The following is a 22,971-nucleotide window of genomic DNA, read 5'->3' as shown; positions in this document are numbered from 1 at the left end:
CTGGACTCCTGCTCCTTCAGACATTACTGGCCTCAGCAATGGAGCTTTGGGCCCAGGAGAGCTAGAAGCAGAGTCTCAGATTTTCTTTCTTAATATTCTTCTGATTTGTTTCTCTATGACTATGCCCCTTTTACCTGAACTGCATCAGTCTTTGTTTGGAGGCACCTGTAGAGACAAGGGAGGCCAGTGTACAGTCTAGGAAGGGACATGGAAAATCTAAAGCGTGTGCCTTGGCTGGACTGTGGGATACACACCATAATTAAAAGTAATTCCAGTGACAGAACAAAGCCAAGTCAGATATATTGCATTCTGTTTGGATACTTAGCATTCTCTCTCAGGCAAGCATCAAAGATAATTTGTTTCACTTAAAAAGAAACCAAGTGTCTTGAAGTAGCTTTATAAATATTGTTCTAAGTGAGTCTCAGATTATTTATAGAAATTTAGAGCCTTATAATCATCGAATTCAATCCTTTAACTTTTCAAATTAAAAACTAAAAAACAAAACAAAACAAAGGGATTGTAAAAGTCACTCATGTTCATGTGTTAGTGGAATGCTGGAGTTGAGGAGACTTGTGTGTGTGGTATTTTATTTCTGTTTTGGGGTTGTGTAGTTTTGACCTATAAAACTGGAAATAAGACAAAGATTATTGAACTGAAAAATTAGAAAGGATTTATTGGGTGCAATGTAATTACTATATTTCTAATCCACTGTGAAATTTTTGGTGGCCAAGAGACCAAATATAAGAAAACGTACATCACCCTGATGCTTTCATCTGTATTAAGACAAAACTTATTTGCAAATGGAAAATTTCCAAGTTTTTCTATAGGACCGGAAAGATGTCCAACGGTCATCTGTAAGTGGAACTGTGATGAAAACTAAAACCATGGAGTAACTGCAAGTGAGGAAAATGTGATTTATGAGACGTGAGTCCAAAGGCAGATGCTTCCCCATCTCTGAACTCAATGCTATTTTTCCATTTTGTATTCTCAGCTCCAGCAGCATGTTTAAGCAAGCTAGAGATATACTATATTTAAAAGTAAGTTTCGAATGTATAACCTGGTTTCATTAGGCTCACTATAGGTCAGTGAATTCGTGTTTGGACTTCTTATCTACCAAGAAAATGAGGTATCTTCCATGTTTGAATTTCAGAACTCTTGTCAAGTTAGAATATGAGAAAGACTCCTGAGCTTTAGTATGCTGGTTCAGCTTTTAAAAAATTGTCTTCTGTCATATGCATGGCTCCTGTCACAGAGATGGCAAACATCATTCACTATCATCACAAGTGAGATAAAAATGTTTTTAGATATCACAACTTCATCAAAATATTTGTTAATTTCCATCTTAAAAAAATCAAAGAGAGGGAACTGAGGCATAAAGCATTAAATTTCACTTATTATTCACCACATTCAGTTCTTATTTTTCTATTTATTTATTAGGAACTAAGATTTCTGTGTCTCATTGACTTTGAGCCCACCAATCTTTATTGAGTTCCTACCCTGTGCCAGAACACCTTCATCTGTTAGAGAATGTATGCACATTTCCTAATTCTTCACCTCAACTCTGCAAAGGCAAGTTATTTAATGCCCATTCTACTGATGAGAGTAATGAGGTTCAAGGAGGGTCTAAGTGTATTGCCCAAGGCCACAAACCTGGTAAAGGATAAATGTAGAACTTGAATCCAAAACTTTCTTATTCCTCACACAATCCTGTCTCTTAGTTATTGGTTCTGAGTTTCACAATTAGGTAGGCTTTTGTGGAACATTTGAATGTTTGATCACACTGACACAGACCTATAACTCAGAGCAACCTCAAGCTAAATGACAAAATACCTACCTCCTCCTTTACTGCGTTCCTGCTGCTTTGTTTTTTCTGCCATTAGATTTGAAAAATTAACATTGACAATAAAACACTAATTTTGTTTTTCAAAACCCATTATATGCATATTTCATTTGATACTTTCAAAAGCAAAGTAGAAAAGGGAACTCTAAGTCTCCCAATTTACTGCAGAGGAAACTTCTTAAAATCCAAAGCAACTGATTGGTGATTGGCTTAAGATCACTTGTTGTCACTCACTTACTTGCTCTAAGGACAGTACTCTTATTTCCATCATGTCCTATGTACTTTCCTGGGGTTACTTTTTCTTAAAGAGATGACCATATAGTTTATTATCCAAACCAGGACACTCTTAAAAAAGAAAGGAACTTCTTTTAATAATTAAGGTAGAGAACCAATGCCCCGAAGCTACTGGGGAGGCTACTTCAACTGCTGAGGTGGAGCTGTAGAGGCCCAATCCCAAGATGGCCACAATCAAAGGGCCAGAAACCTGATTCTTTTCTGACTTGCCCATCCTCCAGCCGTGTGACTGACAGGGTCTTGGTGCTCTGGCCGGGTGTCAGGCCTGAGCCTCTGAGACGGGAGAACTGAGTTCTGGACATTGGACCACCAGAGACTGCACGATCTCACATAATAACAATTGGTGAGAGCTCTCCCAGAGAGCTCCATCTCAATGCAAAGACCCAGCTCCACTCAACCACCAGCACACTCCAGTGCTGGACACCCCATGCCAAACAACTAGCAAGATAGGAACACAACCACCTCCATTAACAGAGAGGCTACCTAAAACCATAATAAGTTCATAGACAAACCACTGGATGCAGTCCAGCCCATCAGAAAGACAAGATCCAGCCTCATCCACCAGAACACAGGCACCAGTCCCCTTCACCAGGAAGCTTACGCACCCCAATTAAACAACCTTACCCACTGGGGGCAGACACAAAAAGCAATGGGAACTATGAATCTACAGCCTGTGAAAAGGAGACCCTAAACACATAAGTTAAGCTAAATGAAAAACAGAGAAATATACAGCAGATGAAGAAGCAAAGTAAAAACACACCAGACCAAACAAATGAAGATGAAATAGACAGTCTACCTGAAAAGGAATTCAGAGTAATGATAGTAAAGCTCATCCAAAATCTTGGAAATAGAATGGAGAAAATACAAGAAACGTTTAACAAGGAACTGGAAAACAAGCAGTTTAAAGAGCAAGCTTGTTTAAACAAGCAAGCAATTTAAACAAGCTTGTTTAAAGAGCAAACAAGCAATTATGAACAACACAATAAATGAAACTAAAAATTCTCTAGAAGGAATTAATAGTCGAATAACTGAGGCAGAAGAATGGATAAGTGACCCAGGAGATAAAATAGTGGAAATAACTACCACAGAGCATATGTTTTAGCCATAAAAGGGGAAATCAACAGTAACACAATAATAGCAGGGGACTTTTTAACATAAAGAAAAAGAACAATGAAATGAATGGAGAACAGTCTCACAGACCTCTGGGACAACACTGAACATATTAACATTCGAATTATAAGGGTTCCAGAAGAAGAAGAGAAAAGGAAAGGGAATGAGAAAATATTTGAGGAGATTATAGTTGAAAACTTCCCTAATATGGGAAAGGAAATACTCAAAAGTGCAGGAAGCACAGAGAGTTCCATACAAGATAAATCCAAGGAGAAACACACCAAGACACATATTAATCAAGCTATCAAAAATTAAATCCAAAGAAAAATATTAAAAGCAGCAAGGGAAAAGCAACAAATAACATACAAGGGAAACAGCTGATCTTTCAGCAGAAATTTTGCAAGCCAGAAAGGATTGACAGAACATATTTAAAGTGATGAAAGGGAAAAACCTACAACCAAGATTACCCTACCCAGCAAAGATCTCATCCAGATTTGATGGAGAAATTATAACATTTACAGACAAGCAAAAGCTAAGAGAATTCAGCACCAACAAGCCAGCTTTATAACAAATGCTAAAGGAACTTTTCTATGCAGGAAACATAAGAGAAGGAAAAGAACTACTATAAATTAAGAAAATGATAAAATTAAGAAAATGATAAAGGGAACATACATATCAATAACTACCTTAAATGTAAATGGATTAAATGCTCCAACCAAAAGACATAGACTGGCTGAATTGATAAAAAAAATAAGAGCAGACCAATATATATGCTGTCTGCAAGAGACCCACTTCAGACCTAGGGGCACATACAGATGAAATTGAGGGGATGGAAAAAGATTTTCCATGCAAATGGAAATCAAAAGAAAACTGGAGTAGCAATTCTCAAATCAGACAAAATAGACTTTAAAAGAAAGTCTATTTATTATATGAGGCAAAGAAGGACACTACACAATGATCAAGGGGTCAATCCAAGAAGATATAACAATTGTAAATAATTATGCACCCAACATAGGAGCACCTCAATACATAAGACAAATGCTAACAGCCACAAAAGGGGAAATTGACAGTAACACAATAAAAGTGGGGGACTTTAACACCTCACTTTCACCAATGGACAGATCATCCAAAATGAAAATAAAGTAGGAAACACAAGCTTTAAATGATACATTAAACAAGATGGACTTGATTGATATTTATAGCACTTTCCATCCAAAAATAGCAGAATACACTTTCTTCTCAAGTACTCATGGAACATTCTCCAGGATAGATCATATCTGGGGGCACAAATCAAACCTTGTTAAAGTTAAGAAAATTGGAATCATATCAAGTATGTTTTCTGAAAACAATGCTATGAGACTAGATATCAATTACAGGAAAAAAAACTGTAAAATAATACAAACACATGGAGGCTAAACAATACACTAATGAATTTCCAAGAGATCACTGAAGAAATAAAAGTGGAAATCAAAAATACCTAGAAACAAATGACAATGAAAACACGAGGACACAAAACCTACGGGATGCAGCAAAAGCACTTCTAAGAGGAAAGTTTATAGCAATACAATCCTACCTCAGGAAACAAGAACAATCTCAGATAAACAACCTGACCTTACACCTAAAGCAATTAGAGAAAGAAGAATGAAAAAAAACAAAAGTTAGCAAAAGGAAAGAGATCATTATACTCCAAATAAGATGTTTTTTAAAAAAGAAATAAATGAAAAATAAATGAAGGAAACAATAGTAAATATCAATAAAACTAATAGATGGTTCTTTGAGAAGATAAACAAAATTGATAAACCATTAGCCAGACTCTTCATGAAAAAAAAAAAAAAGGGAAAAGATTCAGATCAATAGAATTTGAAATGAAAAAGGAGAAGTAACAACTGACACTGCAGAAATACAAAGGATCATGAGAGATTACTACAAGCAACCATATGCCAATAAAATGGACAACCTAGAAGAAATGGACAAATTCTTAGAAAAGCACAACCTTCTGAGGCTGAACCAGGAAGCAATAGAAATATAAACAGACCAATCACAAGCACTGAAATTGAAACTGTGATTAAAAATCTTCCAACTAACAAAAGCCCAGGACCAGATGGCTTCACCGTGAATTCTACCAAACTTTTAGAGAACAGCTAACACCTATCCTTCTCAAATTCTTCCAAAATATAGCAGAGGGAGGAAACTCCCCAACACATTCTACGAGGCCACCATCACCCTGTTACCAAAATCAAATCAGAAAACTACAGACCAATATCACTGATGAACATAGGTACAAAACTCCTCAACAAAAATGTGAGCAAACAGAATCCAACAGCACATTAAAAGGATCATACACCACGATCAAGTGGGGTTTATCCCAGGAATGCAAGGATTCTTCAATATATGCAAATCAATCAATGTGATACACCATATTAGCAAAGTGAAGGATAAAAACCGTATTCTAATCTTAATAGATGCAGAAAAATCTTTCAACAAAATTCAACACCCATTTATGATAAAAACCCTCCAGAAACTAGGCATAGAGGGAAGTTACCTCAACATAATAAAGGCCATATATGACAAAACCCACAGCCAACATGGTTCTCAATGGTGAAAAATTGAAAGCATTTCCACTAAGATCAGCAACAAGACAAGGTTGTCCACTCTCACCACTATTATTCAATATAGTTTTGGAAGTTTTAGCCACAGCAATTAGAGAAGAAAAAGAAATGAAAGAATCCAAATAGGACAAGAAATAGTAAAACTGTCACTGTTTGCATCGGACATGATACTATACACAGAGAATTCTAAAGATGCTATCAGAAAGCTACTAGAAGTTATCAGTGAATTTGGTAAAGTGGCAGGATACAAAATTAATGCCCAGAAATCTCTTGCATTCCTATACACTAATGATGAAAAATCTGAAAGATAAATTAAGGAAACACTCCCATTTACCATTGCAACAAAAAGAATAAAATACCTAGGAATAAACCTACCTAAGGAGACAAAAGACCTGTATGCAGAAAATTATGACAGTGATGAAAGAAATTAAAGATGATACAAATAGATGATGAGATATACCATGTTCTTGGATTGGAAGAATCAACACTGTGAAAATGACTATACTACCCAAAGCAGTCTACAGATACAATGCAATCCCTATCAAGCTACCAATGGTATTTTTCAGAGAACTAGAACAAAAAATTTCACAATTTTTATGGCAACACAAAACACCCTGAATAGCCAAAGCAATCTTGAGAAAGAAAAAGGGAACTGGATGAATCAGGCTCCTGGACATCAGACTATACTACAAAGCTACAGTAATCAAGACAGTATGGTACTGGCACAAAAACAGAAGTATAGATCAGTGGAACAGGATAGAAATCCCAGAGATAAATCCACACACATATGGTCACCTTATTTTTGATAAGGGAGGCAAGAATATACAATAGAGAAAAGACAGCCTCTTCAATAAGTGGTGCTTGGAAAACTGGACAGCTATATGTAAAAGAATGAAATTAGATCACTCCCTAACACCATACATAAAAATAAACTCAAAATGGATAAAAGACCTAAATGTAAGGCCAGACACTTTAAAACTCTTAGAGGAAAACATAGGCAGAACACTGTATGACATAAACTACAGCAAGATCCATTTTGACTGAACTCCTAGAGAAATGGAAATAAAAACAAAAATAAACAAATGGGACCTGATGAAATTTAAAAGCTTTTCCACAGCACAGGAAACCATAAAAAGATGAAAAGACAACACTCAGAATGGGAGAAAATATTTGCTAATGAAGCAACTGACAGAGGATTAATCTCTAAAATATACAAGTAGCTCATGCAGCTCAATATAGAAAAACAAAACAAAACAAAACAAAACAAGAAAAACCAAATCCAAAAATGAGCAGAAGACATAAACAGACATTTCTCCAAAGGAGATATACAGATTGCCAACAAACATATGAAAGGATGCTCAACATCACTAATCATTAGAGAAATGCAAATCAAAACTGCAATGAGGTATCACTTCACACTGGTCAGAATGACCATCATCAAAAATTAAAAAATAATAAATGCTGGAGAGCGTGTGGAGAAAAGGGAACAGTCTTTCACTTTTTGTGGAAATGTAAATTGAAGCCACTAAGGACAACAGTATGGAGGTTCTTTAAAAAACTAAAAATAGAACTATGATATTACCCAGCAATCCCACTACTGAGCATATACCCTGAGAAAACCATAATTCAAAAAGAGTCATGTGTCAAAATATTCATTGCAGCACTATTTACAATAGCCAAGATATGGAAGCAACCTAAGTGTCCATTGACAGATGAATGGATAAAGAAGATGTGGCACATACATACAATGGAATATTACTCAGGCATAAAAAGAAACGAAACTGAGTTATTTGTAGTGAGGTGGATGGACCTAGAGTCTGTCATACAAAGTGAAGTAAGTCAGAAAGTGAAAAACAAATACCGTATCCTAACACATATATATGGAATCTAAAAACAAAAAAATATATAGTTCTGAAGAACCTAGGGGCAGGACAGGAATAAAGATGCAGATGTAGAGAATGAACTTGAGGACACAGGGAGGGGGAAGGGTAAGCTGGGATGAAGTGAGAGAGTGGCACTGACATATATGCACTACCAAATGTAAAATAGATAGCTAGTTGGAAGCAGCCTTATAACACAGAGAGATCACCTCAGTGCTTTGTGACCATGTAGATGGCTGGCATTGAGAATGTGAGAGTGAGACACAAGAGGGAGGGGATATGGTGATATATGTATACATATAGCTGATTCACTTTGTTATACAGCAGAAACTAACACAACATTGTAAAGCAATCATACTCCAATAAAGATGTTAAAAAATAAATAAATAAATAAATAAATAAATAAATAAATAAATAAATAAATAAAATAATTAAGCTAGCACGACTGGAATAAACCCAGACTCCTGGGCAAACCTGAACAGATGGTTACCTTAGTTTTAATGAACATAAAGTTCTCTTTAAAAAAATATGACCCATTAGTAAAATGCCAGAAGTTCCAGTGACATGTGATGGACACTGTTATGTAACAAAAGTAATCCAGTTTCTACAGTAATTGATATAATAATCATTGTATATTGGTCTATTAACAGATATGTACTAATACTAGTCAGAAGGCTTCACAATAGTTTACTCTTTAGGCTTTTGAACCCATCTTTTTATAAAAGCACTTAGAATAATAATTACAACACTTCTTGTGCCACAACATTTTATGATTTATATACCACTCTTGTAAGCAGCTAACATAATTATTTTTTAAACTATGTAATAATTTTCATAACAATCACAATGATGGTGGTTAATGTTTATTGAGCAACTACTATGTCCTAACTTCTTTAAATACATTCTGTCACTCAATCCTCTCAGTAACTAAGGACTGGGTATTATTATTTTGTCTACATTATATTACAAAGATAGAAACTGAGAGACAGAGGTATTGTGACCTCTTTGTCTCACTGCTGGTACATCTGATTTCCAATTTAAGGGAGCAAAATATGCCACCACAAAATGTCTCTTTGGCATTCATACTATCTTGAGCTGCAAAGAGGCCCAGAAAACTCAGGAAGAAACTTTGACATTTCACATAACTGCCTAGATAGAAGACCTGTTCCAGGAAGGGAGTTATCTCCATAGATAATTATAGTAGGAAGTAGGTGTCTTAAAAACAGACAAATCTAGCAAAGTCTGTTTGTTAAAATTTCCCTCTGTGTCCCATTTTCTCTGCATGGCCCAGCAAACTTTTGTTTACCAAAAATTTGCTTTTCCATCTCCATGTGAATTGCCTTCTTTCCTTTGAGGTCTCAAACCACTACCCCCAACATCCTCTTTTGTCTTTAGCTGAAGATGGTATTTAAAGTGAGGGTTTCAGCCTTTTTGGCAAGTTAGTTTTTCTGGGTCTCTCCCATGTATACATGTAATTAAACCTTTCAGTAATTTTCTTATGTCAATTAGTGTCATGTCAATTTAACTCTTAGACAAGTGAGAAGAATCTAGAAAGGCAGAGGAATATTTCTTTCTCCCCAACATCATTTATGTGCTCTTAACTGTTATATGTTATTAGTTCCTCCACTATGAGATAGATAGGGCATGTGTCATCTTACCTGTTTCTTTCACAGATGAACAAATTGAGGCACAGAAAGGCTGAGCACTTCTGAAAAGTCTCCCTGTTACTAAGTGGGAGAGCTCTGTTTAAAACTCAGGGAATCTTATTTCCTGCTTTCCACTTTTACCATGCAGTGCTTCATGAATAATTACTTTTGATCAACATAATAGCTCATAGGATCATGCTCTAACACTTCAATGTGTACTTCAAAACCTACACCAGTTGGATTTACTCTTGCACTCCTTAACTTTTCTTATTTTCTTCCCCCCTCTCTCTTCCATCATCCAATACCTTTGAGTAACTGTTTTCTTCTTAGCACTAGGGTACAAGGAGTCTATTCAAAGACAATCTCCTTCTGCAATATTTTGGAAGAGTTTGAGAAGGATAGGTGTTAGCTCTTCTCTAAATGTTTGATAGAATTCGCCTGTGAAGCCATCTGGTCCTGGGCTTTTGTTTGTTGGAAGATTTTTAATCACAGTTTCAATTTCAGTGCTCGCGATTTGTCTGTTCATATTTTCTATTTCTTCGTGGTTCAGTATCAGCAGGTTGTGCATTTCTAAGAATCTGTCTATTTCTTCCAGGTTGTCCATTTTATTGGCATAGAGTTGCTTGTAGTAATCTTTCATGATCGTTTGCATTTCTGCAGTGTCCGTTGTTACTTCTCCTTTTTCATTTCTAATTCTATTGAATTGAGTCTTCTCCCCTTTTCTCTTGATGAGTCTGGCTACTGGTTTATCAATTTTGTTTATCTTCTCAAAGAACCAGCTTTTAGTTTCATTGATTTTTGCTATTGTTTCCTTCATTTCTTTTTCATTTATTTCTGATCTGATCTTTATGATTTCTTTCCTTCTGCTAGCTTTGGGTTTTTTTTGTTCTTCTTGCAGAGGGAGGAACACTCCCAAACTCATTCTATGAGGTTACCATCACCCTGATACCAAAACCAGACAAAGATGTCACAAAGAAAGAAAACTACAGGCCAATATCACTGATGAACATAGATGCAAAAATCCTCAACAAAATACTAGCAAACAGAATCCAACAGCACATTCAAAGGATCATACACCATGATCACGTGGGGTTTATCCCAGGGATGCAAGGATTCTTCAATATACGCAAATCAATCAATGTGATACACCATATTAACAAATTGAAGGATAAAAACCATATGATCATCTCAATAGATGCAGAGAAAGCTTTCAACAAAATTCAACACCCATTTATGATAAAAGCCCTGTAGAAAGTAGGCATAGAGGGAACTTTCCTCAACATAATAAAGGCCATATATGACAAACCCACAGCCAACATTGTCCTCAATGGTGAAAAACTGAAACCATTTCCACTAAGATCAGGAAAAAGGCAAGGTTGCCCACTCTCACTACTATTATTCAACATAGTTTTGGAAGTGCTAGCCACAGCAATCAGAGAAGAAAAAGAAATAAAAGGAATCCAAATCAGAAAAGAAGAAGTAAAGCTGTCACTGTTTGCAGATGACATGATACTATACATAGAGAATCCTAAAGATGCTACCAGAAAACTCCTAGAGCTAATCAATGAATTTGGTAAAGTAGCAGGATACAAAATTAATGCACAGAAATCTCTTGCACTTCTATACACTAATGATGAAAAATCTGAAAGTGAAATTAAGAAAACACTCCCGTTTACCATTGCAACAAAAAGAATAAAATATCTAGGAATAAACCTACCTCAGGAGACAAAAGACCTGTATGCAGAAAATTATAAGACACTGATGAAAGAAATTAAAGATGATACAAATAGATGGAGAGATATACCATGTTCCTGGATTGGAAGAATCAACATTGTGAAAATGACTCAACTACCCAAAGCAATCTACAGATTCAATGCAATCCCTATTAAACTACCATTGGCATTTTTCACAGAACTAGAACAAAACATTTCACAATTTGTATGGAAACACAAAAGACCCCGAATAGCCAAAGCAATCTTGAGAACGAAAAATTGAGCTGGAGGAATCAGGCTCCCTGACTTCGGAATATATTACAAAGCTACAGTAATCAAGACAGTTTGGTACTGGCACAAAAACAGAAATATAGATCAATGGAACAGGATAGAAAGCCCAGAGATAAACCCACGCACATATGGTCACCTTATCTTCGATAAAGGAGGCAAGCATATACAGTGGAGAAAAGACAGCCTCTTCAATAAGTGGTGCTGGGAAAATCGGACAGGTACATGTAAAAGTATGAAATTAGAACACTCCCTGACACCATGCACAAAAATAAATTCAAAATGGATTAAAGACCTAAGTGTAAGGGCAGACACTCTCAAACTCTTAGAGGAAAACATAGGCAGAACACTCTATGACATAAATCACAGCAAGATTTTTTTTGACCCAGCTCCTAGAGAAATGGAAATAAAAACACAAATAAACAAATGGGACCTAATGAAACTTAAAAGGTTTTGCACAGGAAAGGAAACCATAAACAAGACCAAAAGACAATGCTCAGAATGGGAGAAAATATTTGCAAATGAAGCAACTGACAAAGGATTCATCTCCAAGATTTACAAGCAGCTCATGCAGCTCAATAACAAAACACGAACCACCCAATCCAAAAATGGGCAGAAGACCTAAATAGACATTTCTCCAAAGAAGATATACAGATGGCCAACAGACACATGAAAGAATGCTCAACATCATTAATCATTAGAGAAATGCAAATCAAAACTACAATGAGATATCATCTCACACCGGTCAGAATGGCCATCATTAATAAATCTAGAAACAATAAATGCTGGAGAGGGTGTGGAGGAAAGGGAACACTCTTGCACTGTTGGTGGGAATGTAAATTGATACAGCCACTATGGAGAACAGTATGGAGGTTCCTTAAAAAACTACAAATAGAACTACCATACGACCCAGCAATCCCACTAATGGGCATATACCCTGAGAAAACCATAGTTCAAAAAGAGTCATGTACCAAAATGTTCATTGCAGCTCTATTTACAATAGCCAGGACATGGAAGCAACCTAAGTGTCCATCATTGGATGAATGGATAAAGAAGATGTGGCACATATATACAATGGAATATTACTCAGCCATAAAAAGAAATGAAATGGAGGTATTTATAATGAGGTGGATGGAGTTAGAGTCTGTCATACAGAGTGAAGTAAGTCAGAAAGAGAAAAACAAATACAGTATGCTAACACATATATATGGAATCTAAGGAAAAAAAAAAAAAAAAAGGCCGTGAAGAACCTAGTGGCAAGACGGGAATAAAGACACAGACTTACTAGAGAATGGACTTGAGGATATGGGGAGGGGGTGGGGTGAGATGTGACAGGGTAAGAGAGTGTCATGGACATATATACACTACCAAATGTAAAATAGATAGCTAGTGGGAAGCAGCCGTATAGCACAGGGAGATCAGCTCAGTGCTTTGTGACCACCTAGAGGAGTAGGATGGGGAGGGTGGGAGGGAGGGAAATGGAAGAGGGAAGAGATATGGGAACATATGTATATGTATAACTGATTCACTTTGTTTTAAAGCAGAAACCAACACACCATTGTAAAGCAATTATACTTCAATAAAGAAGTTAAAAAAAAAAAAAAAAGACAATCTCCTGCTTAAGAGACAGTCTGTTCAAGAGACTTACAATCTGTTGAGGATTGCAGATATATAAATCAAGAATTACTATAGTCTGTGCCATAGTGATGTGTGAGAGAAACTGTGGGAGCAACTCCTATAGATGGAGATGGAATGAGGAGGAAGATGAAGAAAAAGAAATGAAAGAATGGAGGAAGAGGGAGCCTTTTTGAGGAAGTTTTATAGAAGTGCAGGAAGGCAGGAGGAGAAGAATGGGAGAAGAGAGTCTCTGTAGAAGGATCTGTGGTCAGTGGCTAAAAGTGGCAAGTGGAACAAAAGAGGGAACAGATCTTGAAGGCCTTGTATAAAACATTCTAGGGTTTATACTTTATTGTGAAGTCTGGGCATGGAGATGACATTTCACTCCACAAAAGACAAACAAGAGTTGACCACAACAGAGGACATGTTCCAGGCAAAGGAATGAGACAAAATCACAGAAGAACTAAGTGATATAGAGATAGTCAATCTACCTGAGAAGGAATTCAGATTATAAAGATAATCAAAGAACTCAGGAGAAACTGGATGCACAGAACAAGAATTTAGTCGTTTTTAACAGTGTTAGAAAATATAAAGAAAAAACAAAGAGATAAAGAATACAATAAATGAAATGAAAAATACACTAGAAGGAATGAAGAGTAAACTAAATGATATAGCTGAATGGATCAGTGAGCTAGAAGACAGAATAGTGGAAATCACTGATTCTGAACAGAAAAAAGAAAAAAGAATGAAAAGCAATGAAGAAAGTTGAAAAGAATACTGGGACAACAGCATGGACACTAATATTTGCATCATAGGGTTCTCAGAAGGAGAAGACAGAGAGAAGGGGGTGAGAATATATTTAAAGACATAATAACTGAAAACTTCCCTAACCTGGGAAAGAAAACAGTTACCTAAATCCAGGATGTGGAGAGAGTCCCATATAAGATTAACTCAAAGAGGAACACACCAAGACACAAAGTAATTAAAATGGCAAAAATTAAAGATAAAGAGAGACTATCAAAAGCAGCATGAGAAAAGCAACAAATAACATATGAGGGAACTCCCATAAGGCTATCAGCTGACTTTTCAGCAGAAACTCTGTAGGCCAGAAAGGAGTGGTACAATATATTTAAAGTGATGAAAGGGAAAAACCTTTCTACTCAGCATGGCTCTCACTCAGGTTTGATGGAGAGATCAAAAGATTTACAGACAAGAAAAAGCTAAAAGAGTTCAGCACTACCATACCAGCTTTACAAGAAATGGTAAAGGAAATTCTCTAAGAATAAAGGAAAAGGCCACAACCAGAAACATGAAAATTACTAAGTGAAAAACTCATTTGTAAACACAAACATACAGTAAAGGTAGGAAATCATCCATGCACAAAGCCAGTAGAAAGCTTAAAAGGCAAAAGTAGTGAAATCATCTATACCAACAATAAACAGTTAAGGGATACACAAAACAATTAGATGTAAAATATGACATCAAAAACAGTAATCATGAGTGGAGGGGATAAAAATACAGGGTTGTTAGAATGCATTGAAAGTAAGACATTAGCAACCTAAAACAATCATATACATATACATAAACCTCATGGTAAGCACAAACCACAAATCTATAGCAAATACACACACAAAAGAGAAAAAGGAATACAAACATAACCCTAAAGAAAGTCATCAAATTACAAGAGAACAAAAGAAGGAGAAAAGAACAAAAAATACCTACAAAAACAATCCCAAAACAATTAACAAAATGTCAGTAAGAACATAGGTATTAATACTTGCTGTAAAAGCAAATGGACTAAATGCTCCAATCAATAGAGCGGCTGAGTGGATACAAAAACAAGATCTGTATATATACTGCCTATAAGAGAGTCACTGTTTATTTTAAACAAACACAGACTGTAAGTGAGGGGAATGGAAAAAATATTCCATGCAAATGGAAATTAAAAGAAAGCCAGGTTAGCAATACTTACATTAGATAGAATAGACTTCAAAGTAAAGATTGTTTGTTGAAAGAGACAAAGGAGGACATTATATAATGATCAAGGGATCAATCCCAGAAGAGGATATAACACTTGTAAATATATATGTCCCTAACATAGGAGCACATAAACACAAAAACAAATATTAACAAACAGAAAGGGAGAAACTGAGAGTAACACAATAATAGTAGGGTTACTTCAATAACCCCATTATATCAATGGACCGGTCATTCAGACAGAAAATCTGTAAGGAAACACTGGCCTTAATAACACATTAGAACAGATGCACTTAGAAAAAATATATAGAACATTCCATTCAAAAGCAGCAGAATACACATTCTTTTCAAATGCACCTGGAGCATTCCTCAGGATAGATCACATGCTAGGCCACAAAACAAGCCTTGGCAAATTTAAGACAATTGAAATCAAGCATCTTTTCTGACCACAATGCTATGACACTACAAATCAACTGTAAGAAAAAAACTGCAAAAAACACAAACATGTGGAGGCTAAACAGTATAGTTCTAAACAACCAATGAATACTGAAGAAATCAAAATGGAAATCAAAAAATAACTGGAGAGACAAATGAAAACAAAAATATAGTGATCCAAAATCTACAAGACACAGCAAAAGCAGTTCCAAGAGGGAAGTTATAGCAATACAATCTTACCTCAGGAAACAAATAAAATCTCAAATAAACAACCTAATCTTACACCTAAAAAACATAATAAAAAAGGTTAGAAGAAGGAAAGAAATCATAAATATCAGAGCAGAAATAAATGAAATAGAGAATAAAAAAATAGAAAACATCAATAAAACTTTGAACAGATAAACAAAATTGAAAAACTTTAGCCAGACTCATCAAGAAAAAGAGAGGGTCCACATCAATAAAATCAGAAATGAAAAAGGAGAGGTTACAACTGATACTACAGTTCTGAGACACAGGTATTATATGGCAGGAACTGAATTGGAGTCCAGCCTTTCTGATTATTGGCTTTTACTTATATAGTTGTTCCTGGGTGAGGCTGGTGATTGAGTAATAAAATTATTAAGAAAAACCAATTATTATGACACAACAGCCTAATAAATGTGCTTAACTTGAGGCATACTTTAACTTCTAGATGTATCTCCTGTATCACATTTACATGATGTATTTCCAAAAAGAGGTTGTTATAGTTGTCAATGCCACTGAAACAATACAGGAGTGGGGTCTCTTTCCTTACTCCCTCCTTACCTCTCTGCTTCTCCATTCCAACTCCTCTGTGTCCACTTGCATAATGGTGTTTAGACTGGTGAGCAGAGTAGCAGTAGACCTCCAGCACTACTCCACCAAGAATCACCAAATGACTGCAGGACAAAGATGATAAAAGAAAGTTATCTGATGAAGGGCACTTTTGAAATCAAGTCACTTGTGTTTTTCAGATATTGTATTATTGAATACAGATACTCCATGATCAGAGAGAAGAAAGAACTACACTGTTACTTTTGGATGGGACTGAGTAATGTAAACTCACAATTAATTAAAACTAATCAAAAACCAAAAAAACTTGTTTGGGCTCAAAGGGAGAAAGTAGTTATGTGCCTCAAAGGGTTGTTTCGAAAATTAGCTGCACTTATATTAGGAAAATAGAATAGTGCCTGACACATAGCAATAGCAGTGTGTTATTATTTACAGCAAATGTTGAAACATATCAAAGTGTCACCATGCATAGTCTTCTCATCAAGAGGTCTGGCATCCTCAGGCTTCCTACTGTATGTCTGCAGCCATAGCTGAGACTCCCTTTGCATGATTTATTTGACTTGTCAGTGTAGCCCCTGAGCTTGTGTTCTGGGCAATATTTTTTTTCTTTTTTACCTCTCTTTTTTTATTGAGATATAGTTGATGTACAATATTATATAAGGTACAGGTGTAATGTATAGTGATTCACAATTTTTAAAGGTTATATTCCATTTATAGCTATTATGAAATATTGGTTATATTCCCTGTGCTGTAAAATTTATCCTTATAGTTTATTTTATACATGATAGTTTGTATCTCTTAATCCCCTACCCCTATTTTACCCCACCCCCCTTCTCTCACTTCACTGGTAATGACAAGTTTGAGATCTATATTTGTAAGATGTTTCCTTTCTGTTATATTCACTAGTTTGTTTTATTTTTTAGTTTCCATATATAAGTGATATCACACAGCATTTGCCTTTATCTGACTTATTTCACAAGGTGTAATACCCTCAAGACTATCAATGCTGTTGCAAATGGCTCAATTTAATTCTTTATTGTGGCTGAGTAGTATCCCATTGTGTATATATGTGTCTGGTTTTGGTATGAGGGGGATGCTGGTCCTGTAGAATGAGTTTGAAAGCATTCTTTTATCTTCAATATTTGGAATAGTTTGAGGAGGATAGGTATTAACTCTTCTCTAGGTGTTTGGTAGAACTCACCTGTGAAGCTATCTGGTCCTGGAATTTTGTTTGTTGGGAGTTTTTAAATCACTAATTCAATTTCATTACTGGTAACTAATCTGTTCATATTTTCTATTTCTTCTTGGTTCAGTCTTGGAACCTAATTGGAATATATCCATGTTTAATATTCTCCATGTAATATTTGGTCCTGACTGAGTCAATCTAAGGGGATGTATGTGAAAGTGTTAATATGGGGAACATATTTTGTAAAAGTTTTATCATCAATTATTGGGGGAAAATAGAATGAAGTTTCATTAAAAACACATTGAATACAGTTAAAAGTTAATCTATACTTCTCCAGGGAGTTTTTGTTTGTTTGTTTTTGTTTTTTTTTAATCAAGTTCCCAAGTTTTTCCTCCTAAATTTAAAAGTAAATAAAGAAACATGTTTTGTTCATTCTTTCTTTTAACGTATATTAATTTAATATTTACTTTGTTTAAGGTACTGACTTCTATGCTATTGTAAATGAGCAGGACTCTATGGGGTCTTCCTGGGACAGACCCTTACCTCATATCTTTTTTTGTAGCTCCTCTCTGAAGTACATAGATAACAGTATATGATGCACACTTTCTGAATTGTCTCACAGATGCTAGAATAACCACCAAATGAAATAAATTAACTCTATATGATGCACACTTCCTGAATTGTTTCACAGATGCTAGAATAACCACCAAATGAAATATAAATTAACTCCCTGATGATCATAAGCCCCCAGACTTACTGGTGCCTAAGCATTGATAATACTGTTACCTCAACATCAACCAATCAGAGAATTGTGTACAAGTTGATCACATACCCTGTGACTCCCCTCTCCCTCACCTGGCCTTTAAAAATGCTTTGCTGAAATCCTTCAGGGAGTTTACAGTTTAGGTGGACATGAGCCACCCATTCTCCTTTCTTGGCCCTATAATAAGACTTTCTTTGCTCCAAACTTTGATGTTTTGGTTTGTTTGGCCTTACTGTGTGGTGGGCACACAAACTTGTTTTCCATACAAGACAAAGAAAATGTAATTGTTGCCCTCAAAATGTTTATGCACTAATTCATGGGGGAGACCAGCTTATAAATGCAAATCCTGTGACAGAGGCATGCTTTGTTTTTTTCTCACTAACACCAATGTGTTTCACTAACATCCTTAGTTAGAGGTTTGATTATTCATCTTAACACTTAAACTGTGGATTTGCTTTGGGTGATATAACAAATAAGGATATTAAAACTGTTGCAAAAAATAAAGTGCTGAATAATGCAGTCTTTTTCAAAGCCTCATTTGGAAACTCCTTGCTTCCAAGATGTTAAATGTGGCCATGAGCAGTAGGTGGTGATCATCTTCATTCAAACCCTCTCCTGTGACTGGGACTGTGAGCCTGATTTCCTGGGAGCCACATGTACTTCTGCCCTTTACCTTAAACTGGCTCATTTTCTGGAAATTGAAACAAAATTGGCTGTCCAGTTACATAGCAGGAAGAAGATGTGCTGCAGAAGAAAATGCATTATATGCTCCAAAGACAAAGATGACCTTTGGATTATTTGTTATTTAGGATTCTGAGTTCACCTGGTCCCATTCCTTCCTATGATGATTGAGAGATGATAGTATCTGTTTAATTTAACCTTTCCTTCCTAAGCAATATTTTAAAAACATGTGATGAGTTCATTTTCCCTTGGATCTTAGCTATATCTAGCTAAGCAGTATCTACATATATTTAAGTTGAAAGAATTCCAAACATTGATGTCCCATATGCATTACTTCCTGGATAATTTTAAAGACAGTTATGGTTAGAACAGGTCACAGAATTCTTCCATCTATGGCATCACATGCAGACACAATATTAAAAGCATTCCTACTTTCCAAGCTACCAGGATATCCACCACCATTGTAAAGTTGTTAGAGGACACAGAAAGAGATTCTTTGGTCTGAAGATGCCATGCAGTTACCTCATTCCAGGAAACATGCTTTTTTAGCAAGAGCTCTGTAGAGATCTAACTCCTTAATCCCCCAAATTGAGGCTCTTTGAGTTAGAAGACTCAGGGTAATGTTTTCAAGACCCACAACCTAAGATGTGTTTCTTCATCTTAAAAATGGAGGAAACACAACTGACTGACCAGTTCACAACGATAGAAGGCTTGGATGAGATGCCTTGAGATACTTTTGGGTAAAGGTGATGGTATTCTCTGAAATCTGTTTAACTAAACTCAAATGTGTTATCACAAGAAGGCTTGGATGAGATGCCTTGAGATACTTTTGGGTAAAGGTGATGTTATTCTCTGTAATCTGTTTAACTAAACTCAAATGTGTTATCACATGACAATGGTAAAATAGTGTCTCATTGAATATGGACTATACATTTGAGTCTGTGAGATTTAATTGTAGTTGCTAAATTAACTGTAGGTATTCTGGGAGCATTTTAGACATCTTAAATTCTCCTTCAGATGAAAGACCACTGTGATTGCAAACAGGAAGGATCATAGTTCCAAATATAAGCTTTGTATTGACTTGTAAGTACAGAAGTTCAACATGTACTTTTGTGCCCAAGCACATTTGCTTATTATCAAGCAAATGTGAGACAAGATAGTATTATATAATTGCAAGCAATATAGTATTATTAACTCAGGGAATTATGGCTGGAACTTAGATCCTATGATAGATCTCTTTTTTACCATAGTGTTGGGCCAGTCTGGAATGGTCAGGGGAAGTTTCAGTCTTTCTGTTAATAAAAGGGACAATTTAAACGATGTGATTTTCATCACTAACATTAGCTAATGTAAGCTTTGATGAGTGCATGGCATATTTTTATATGTAAGCAGGATTATTTCTACACAATGGCTATCAAAATTTTAAAAAGAATACAATTACAGTGTAATCCCACTTACGATTATTTTATTAGCTTAAGTCAGAGAAACTTCTTGAGGAATCAATCATGTGAGTAGGTAGGAGAATTTTTTAAGAGCTGGAAAACATCTCTAATTAAAATAATTCAGTGTTTTAATTTTTGAAATAAGAAAACTGAGCCCCAAAAGAGTGAAGGTCACTGTGGTATTTCATATTAAATTGTGCCACTGTCAATCTGCTGTAACTCACTCCACTAACAATGGCAAAGCCGAACAACTGGTTTTCATTGAGAAGATGAAAATGTGCTTCACTTTATTTCAGTTATATCTCAGGGAAAAGTATTTTTTTTTAATGTTTATTAGCATCAACAGTTTATTTTATAGACCCTTCTCGCCTACTGATCCCCCTCCATTTCAAGCAACGGAGGAATATTGGGAGATGTGTTTCTCAGAAGAAGAAACATTTAAATATAAGACAAGGGAATAGAGAATAAATATCCTGCGAGTGATGGAACCTGTCAGCATGGTGAAGTCAATGCTTTCTTCAGACCTGAAATTTCCAATGAAGTCAGGTCTTTGTTAGCTCAGTGAAAAAGAAAAGAAAAGAAAATTTGGTTTCTGCATAAGTTAATTCTACCACTTTTGTTAAGAGAAGATATGGGAGACAGAGAGATCTGTGAAAACTGGTGAAGACCATGCAAATTGCTGTGGGATCTAGTTGCCACTGACATCAGTATTGACACTGCCTCTTGGAAATATTGTTTTACTTTCAACACAAAATCTTCATTTTACATTATATTGAGAGATTTATGGAAGATCGAGTTTTGGATTACATAGGAAACAATGTACGTGTAAAGCAAAGTTGAAAATGGAAACCAGCATGAGACTAGGGTGAGGCAGACACAAAATTTAGAGGATGTCAAAAAATTCAGTAATTGAGAAATTATAACTATAATGCAATTATTTAAAATTCAAAAAGCAATGCAAAGATATGGATGATCAAGGCAAGCCAGAAGGAAACTGAGTGACTATATATTTTTGTGGTGTTAAATATCATAAGAGTGGGATTATAGAGAATGACTATTTACAGAATTTTGATTGGAGCTGAATGTAAAATACCTGTGTATAGATCGGCTTCTTCAAATTCACTTTTGCTTTCAAATATCTCATACTGTTTATCAGTACCTAGTCATAGATTCTGCAATTATTTTTTCTTTACCTGGTACTTGATAACACTGAATTTTTAATTACTTTGACTTGAATTGAATGTCATTAGAAGGACTAAAGAAAACATGCAAGACAACATGGGTTTGATGATACAGAAAATGACATGAGGATCACATGGAGATATAGAGAAACTGTGTTGAGAATATGTCTACCTTTTTAATATAAAGACTTCACAATTAATGGATTACTATAGATATTATGGAACAGCATATGGAGAAATGACTTCAAGAAATGAGGGATAAAAAATGGTCAAAATATTAGACATAAATTAACAAGCTGTTGTTCCCATCAATTAGAAAAACTGAGGTGGTAAATTCAGCTTGAAAACATAGACAAGTACATAAATAAAGTTAAAACTTACTACTTGGGAGCAAACATTTTAATCCCTAGCTCATATGTAAAAAAGTAAACTTTATTTTAAATTCAATGTAATCATTTTATCTAAACTAAAATGGCATAAGGAAGATTATATGTCTAATTTATCTCTATGCAATTATCTGCAGTATAATTTCATGTGCTGACTGATTTGGTAAATTGAGTAATACTTCAAAGATGCACATTCTAAGTGTTTAAAGTGCCAAGATATTTAACATTATTATTTCTGAAAAAAATCATAAGGAATTTGGATATGATCTAATCTACCTTTTTTTCTTACTGTAATATTAAAGGTGAGGAATTTAACATTAGGTGATGTTTGGCCTCTCAACTCTCTGTTGAAAGACTCTGGCTTATCAGGACACAGTGAACACTTATACACAAAAACATGCATATTTACAATAATTAAAACTCTGCAGAGGTATTGATAATCAGGAAGTCTTTTATAGAGTACGTGTTCAAGAAACAGAACAACCAGAGCAAGGAGAATAATTTACCTTGGAGTAAAAATGGAAGGAAAGGGCTTCCCTGGTGGCGCAGTGGTTGGGAGTCTGCCTGCCAGTGCAGGGGACACGGGTTCGAGCCCTGGTCTGGGAGGATCCCACATGCCACAGAGAAACTAAGCCTGTGAGCCACAACTACTGAGCCTGCGCGTCTGGAGCCTGTGCTCTGCAACGGGAGAGGCCGCGAGAGTGAGAGGCCCGCACCCCACGATGAAGAGTGGCCCCCGCCCGCCACAACTGGAGAAAGCCCTCACAGAGAAACGAAGACCCAACACAGCTAAAAATAAATAAATTAATTAATTAAAAAAATTAAAAAAATAAAAAAAATGGAAGGAAAGAAAGAAACAGAAGAGTAAGCATAAATACTAATTAGTTAACAAGTGTTTACTTAGGGTCTGTTAAGGAAGTCTGGGAAAGAACACTTCTAACGAAGACAATCTAGATAAGCACTGAAAAACAGAAATAGATAAATTGATTGAAACTGTAAAATTTGGCCTATTTGAATTTCCATTGGCCCATATGTTAGCAATTTGTAGAACTGAGTCAGCAGTCATGCTGTCCCTGTTAGGTTATTAACAGTATCTCTTCAGATTTAGAAGGGT

General features: G+C 35.6%; 1 protein-coding gene across 1 annotated transcript in view; it reads right to left on the bottom strand.

Annotated features, from left to right (window-relative positions):
* Nucleotides 1–22,971, bottom strand: part of RIT2 (Ras like without CAAX 2) — a 542,835-nt gene that overhangs the window by 478,772 nt on the left and 41,092 nt on the right. The window contains 1 exon segment of the mRNA XM_057526195.1: nucleotides 15,474–15,501. Within this exon segment, the coding sequence (XP_057382178.1) occupies nucleotides 15,474–15,501 (28 nt within the window).

Source organism: Balaenoptera acutorostrata, chromosome 13, assembly GCF_949987535.1.
Source record: "Balaenoptera acutorostrata chromosome 13, mBalAcu1.1, whole genome shotgun sequence".
NCBI lineage: Eukaryota > Metazoa > Chordata > Mammalia > Artiodactyla > Balaenopteridae > Balaenoptera > Balaenoptera acutorostrata.
Note: the sequence above shows the minus strand (reverse complement) of the source record. Positions and strands in the feature narration are given on the sequence as shown.